Genomic DNA, 5,330 nt, shown 5'->3' with positions numbered 1-5,330 from the left:
AAAGCTTAAGCTGATGGTTGAGGCCCAGGAATATGTTTTATACTCTATCAGTATGGTTTATAATCACGATGTAATTAATAAAATTATCTTGGTGATTATTATATATGATTAAACGGTGAAAGAAGTTGAAAACAAGAATATTGTTGATTAAATATTCATCTTCATCCCAATGAAAAAATAAAACTCTATAATAGTGTCAAAACATGTTCTCATTTCTCTATTTAATTTATATGTATATCATGTTTGTTGGGAAGGTTTTCAGGTTTTAGGATTTATAGTAAGCAATCTCATCATCACAAAAGTATTTCCAATAAGAAAATAAATCATCACAAAAAGTTGAATATGATACATATATCCTTGCATAGTTGCATCTAATACATCACAGTATAACACCATTTGATGGAGTAAAAAAAATGCTCATAATTTTATAGCTCTATATATTACTGTATTTATTATTTAATATAATCGGTCATTTTATTTGATAGGCTTGACAGATAGATATTAAATCAAGATCCGCCAAACTTTGAGGGATAGAGTCCATACAAATACATTCCGAGACATCACCCGTCTCCCATCTAGAAGCTAAATGGGCAACGGTACGGTATTGCCTTCTTTCAATATTGTGATTGAGTTTTCAACAAGATTCAATTATATATTCTCAGGAAATTTCTTTTTCTTCTTCTTTTTTTTTTTTTTTTTTTTTTTTTTTTTTAATTTTTCAGTGAATTTTTTCTTTTTCTTTTACAAAATTGATTGGCTAGTAATTAAGGTCGTTTCTTCGCCAGCCAAACATTACTATAGACAATTAACACTCAATATTAGGCATTTTTCGGCGATTTTTTTTTTCCATAAGTAAGTGTAGTTGCCTAGTAAGGTTTCTTGGCCTAGCTAGCCAGATATTATTAGAGACAATTAACTCTTGAAATCAGACATTAGAAATCTTTGGCCACACGGCCATGATGGGCCGACTTACATTAGCAACATCTGCCATCAGAGTATAACTTGATTCTCTACTAATCCGATGTTCTTAGGCCTTGTTCTTCTGAGCATATGTGGTCTATTCTATTCTGCTCTGCTGAGTATTAATAAGTTGTTTTGCTCTGCTCTGCTTTAATGACACTTGTTTTACTATGCTCAGAAGCTCAAAAAAACAAGGCCTTACTAGGCTTATTACTCATCATCATTTAACAAATTGCATGCTCATTTACATCTTCAAACAATCTTCATTTATCCCATCGCCTACCAAACGTGTAACCATTAAAAACTCCAATAAATCAAAACCCCAAACAATAATTACTTCATATTAAGGAAATCTAGTACTCCGTAGAAGAAGAAAAGAATTAGGAGGGCCGTCAAATTAAATGAAATTTTCTTGACTTAATAATAAAAAGGAAGTACAAAGCAGTATTTGACAGCTCCTTAGTACCTCAGTGACAACCGTTACAACCTACACCCAACTAGGAGAGAGAATATTACCCCCCAAACTTTGGAGTTTATTATCCATTTATTTCTCAACACGTGTCTTTCTTATTCCTACCACACTCTCACACTTTTTCACCCCTTGCGCATTTTATCCTACTCCTTACTATCCCACTAAAATGCGCTTTTTTCTTTATTTAAAAAAAATAATAATAAAATTGGAGAAACTTTCTCTTTCAAAGGAGATTCACTACCTTTATTTTCCCTTTTTTAAAAATTTCATTTTCCGTTTTTATTTATTTTTAAGAGAATTTTTAAGGAAAAAAAAACAGGGGAAGAAAGAATTAAGAATCCCCTGTATAAAAACAGAGCAATCGATAAACAGAGGAGAGAGAAAATAAGGAAGAGGGTTTTCTGGGGTTATGGTTATGGCGCCACTGATGCTGCAGTTTATAGAGATTCGTGTCGGAAGGGTTTAATTTTTCATTTTTTATTTATTTTTAAATAAGGGATTATTTATTATTTTAAAATTATTTATAAATACCCTGTTATTTCACCTCACTCCCACCTCCTTACTCAAAATTTAGAGACACAAACAAAAAAAAAAAAACTCATAAATTCAGGAAAACTTGAGGTACCCTGTTCAAGAATCGTTGTTAATTTTAATGGGTATGTTCCCAATTTCTCAAATTGTTGTTCATTTCTTGTTTATGAATTGCAACGTAATTGTTGTAAAGTTCGGTTTTGATATACGCAACCCTATCGGGTTTATCCCAAATGATGGGGAATATGATACTATGATTGATATAAAATCCTCTTTGGGTATGGTGTTAAGTTGAGGAAATTAAGACTTTAGTTATAATTTGTTTTTGGGTTAGTGTGAAATTTTTGATTGGGAGTAAGATTCAGTGAATCAGGAGTTTTTTCTAATGGTATCTGTGCTTCAATTTACTGGTCTCCTACATCTATGGTCTGCCCCACTCAAAAACCCCACAATATAGATGAAAGTTTGGCTGAAATTTTTTCATCTTTTCATATTTTTTAAAAAATTTAATTTAATTTATTTTTAAGGTGGGTTAATTATGCCTGACATTCTCTCATGTATTATCTGTCTTCCGTTGATTGGTCATTTCCTTCAATTTTTATTCCTGTTTTTGTGAATTTTTTGCTTGAAAGGTGCTTATTTCTGTTTTTTATTATTTTTTTTTTCAAGTGTTTTATTTTGATTGGTAAATCATAGTTGTAATTATTCTCAGCATAAAGCAATTTTTCTTCTAGAAAATAATTAATTTTTGGGATCATATAAATTTGTTTCTGATTGGTGGCTTTATTTTTATTTTGGGTTATTTCAGAGTCTAGCATGAGCTTTTCACAAGATATGGATGATGAGTATGAAAAACTCATAAGAAGAATGAACCCACCAAGGTAAATTTATTTCCTTCTTTCATTTTCTAAAATATTAACGGCTCGTTTGGTAGACGGTAATAAACGATTTGATTTTTGGTAATTTGTTTCTCAGGGTGGTGATTGATAATGAAAGTTGCAAGAATGCAACAGTGATACAGGTTGATAGTGCAAATAGGCATGGAATACTTCTTGAAGTTGTTCAAATTCTCACTGATCTTAATCTTGTCATAACCAAAGCTTATATTTCTTCTGATGGTGGATGGTTCATGGATGGTAAATTTAATTTAATCTTATGCTAAATTTATAATGTGAATTAATTTATCATTATTTTTTGTTAATTATTTTTTGTTTGCTTTTTTCAAAACCCAGTTTTTAATGTGACTGATCAAGATGGGAACAAAATTACAGATGAAGAAATCCTTGATTACATTCATAAGGTATAATTATATTATTGTCAAATCAAGATTTATGTATAATATAATTACATTTTTTTTTTGTTGGTGTTTTCAATTTGATTAACTAAAAATATCTGTGTTAATCAGTCTTTAGGCCCTGATTCATCATGTTTTGGAAGATCTGTTGGAGTTCTTTCATCAACAGATTACACTACAATTGAGTTAATTGGGAGAGATAGGCCAGGACTTCTTTCTGAGCTAACTGCTGTACTGTCACACCTGAAATGCAATGTGGTGAATGCTGAAGTCTGGACTCACAACACGCGAGCTGCAGCAGTGATGCACATAACAGATCAAGGAACCGGTTACGCGATTGATGACTTAGAGAGGTTGTCTAGGATCAAGGAACTCCTGTGCAATGTGCTTGGCAGCAGTCACTCTAGGGAAGCTAAGACTGAGGTGACTCATGTTGCTACTCACGCTGAAAGGAGACTGCATCAGATGCTGTTCGACGATAGAGACTATGAGCAGGTTGGTGATGAGGAGGAGGAAGATGAGAGGCAGAGGCCTAATGTGAGTGTTGTCAATTGGTATGACAAAGATTACTCTGTGGTCAGCATTCGGTGCAAGGATAGACCGAAACTTCTCTTTGATACGGTCTGCACGTTGACTGATATGCAATACGTCGTTTTCCATGGTAGTGTGGATGCTGAAGGGCCTGAAGCTTATCAGGTACTTTACCATCTTCCTGATCATTACTGTCTTACTGATGCTTATAGAATGCAGTTAGGTTAGCCGTATTTTCGACGAATTAGTTCTGATGTTATTGATTTCTCACAGGAATACTACATTAGGCATGTTGATGGATCCCCTGTTAAATCTGAGGCCGAAAGGCAAAGAGTCATCCAATGTCTTGAAGCTGCTATTAAGCGAAGAGTTTCTGAGGTATACAAATAATGTTACAGTAATAATGCTGATATTAATGTATAAACTTATATGATGTTTGAGTCCAACAAACTAATGATCTTACTGCAACAAATTTTCAGGGACTGAAGCTAGAGTTATGCACAACAGACAGGGCTGGACTGCTATCTGATGTCACTCGAATTTTCCGAGAGAACAGCCTGACAGTAACTCAAGCAGAAGTCACAACAAGAGGTGGCAAAGCAGTTAACATCTTCTATGTACGCGGTGCCTCAGGGTATCCTGTCGATGCCAAGGTGATCGACTCAATAAGGCAAGTGATCGGGCAAACGATTCTAAAAGTGAAGGGAAGCAACTTGAAGGAACGAAAACAAAAAGTGGCTCAAGAGTCTCAATCTAGGTTCTTATTCGGAGGTCTGTTCAAGTCTAGATCATTTTGTAATTTCGGCTTGGTTAGGTCCTACTCTTAAAAGCTTTGAACTAGAAATGTACATTGCAAAAAATGTTTAGGCCATTTTAGGTGGACTAACATCATGATTTCAAATTAGGGTAGAAGAGGTTGCCAACTCCTAGTTGGTGTGCCCACTTGTTAGGAACAACTGGTTTCTTAAGTTAAGCTTAATTAGTGGCCGTTAAGTAAACATTACTCGCGATGAGTAATCAAATTGTAAATAGTAGTCCTTGCTTACTTGCCTCAATTATTCTAATCCTCTGATTATGATCTCTCTACTAGTTTTATGGTATGATGTTCTCGGTCTTGAATCGAGTTCCGGTATTAGCGGAGTATTAAACGTAAACATGCTTAACTTTGACTAAGACTAAACTTAAATGATAGTAGTGGATTTCCACTAATAATATGACCAATAATTCCAAGAATGATGCTAAGACATGAACACATAAAATTAGTACAAAAAAAGACAGAAGAAAAAGAGCTAAAAATAGGTAAAGTGGAAGTTGCAAAGAAGGTTCATATTTCATATATGCTGCTGCTGGCAAGGATTCCATCAAAGAATTTGTTGAAGAGTAAGCAACCACCAAATATAATGCACCAATCACATTTGGCTAATGGAGGGGTCCTATTGTTGGCTGGCGGCTGATTAATGAAAGCTTTAATATGACTTTCTTCAAACTTTAGAATTTTAGTAAATGCTTTTCTAATTATTAATCAATGGTTGGGTTTTGTTT

At 33.8% G+C, this 5,330-nt stretch overlaps 1 protein-coding gene across 1 annotated transcript; it reads left to right on the top strand.

Moving 5' to 3' along the window:
* Window positions 1–1,731: 1,731 nt before the first annotated feature.
* Window positions 1,732–4,870, top strand: LOC145600983 (ACT domain-containing protein ACR4-like). Its single transcript, XM_081656875.1, has 7 exons — window positions 1,732–2,088; window positions 2,772–2,844; window positions 2,939–3,099; window positions 3,196–3,263; window positions 3,369–3,953; window positions 4,062–4,166; window positions 4,268–4,870. The coding sequence occupies exons 1-7, from the start codon at window positions 2,085–2,087 to the stop codon at window positions 4,613–4,615; spliced, it is 1,344 nt and encodes a 447-aa protein (XP_081513001.1). The 5' UTR covers window positions 1,732–2,084; the 3' UTR covers window positions 4,616–4,870.
* Window positions 4,871–5,330: the final 460 nt, after the last annotated feature.

The sequence above is a fragment of the Chenopodium album genome, chromosome 21 (assembly GCF_948465745.1).
Source record: "Chenopodium album chromosome 21, dcCheAlbu1.1, whole genome shotgun sequence".
Classification (NCBI taxonomy): Eukaryota; Viridiplantae; Streptophyta; class Magnoliopsida; order Caryophyllales; family Amaranthaceae; genus Chenopodium; species Chenopodium album.
Note: the sequence above shows the minus strand (reverse complement) of the source record. Positions and strands in the feature narration are given on the sequence as shown.

Excerpts from the sequence above, each read along its gene's own strand:
- LOC145600983 (XM_081656875.1), top strand. Across the intron at positions 2,845-2,938 it reads AGAAGAATGAACCCACCAAG|GGTGGTGATTGATAATGAAA; the intron begins GTAAATTTATTT and ends TTTGTTTCTCAG. Across the intron at positions 3,264-3,368 it reads TCCTTGATTACATTCATAAG|TCTTTAGGCCCTGATTCATC; the intron begins GTATAATTATAT and ends TGTGTTAATCAG.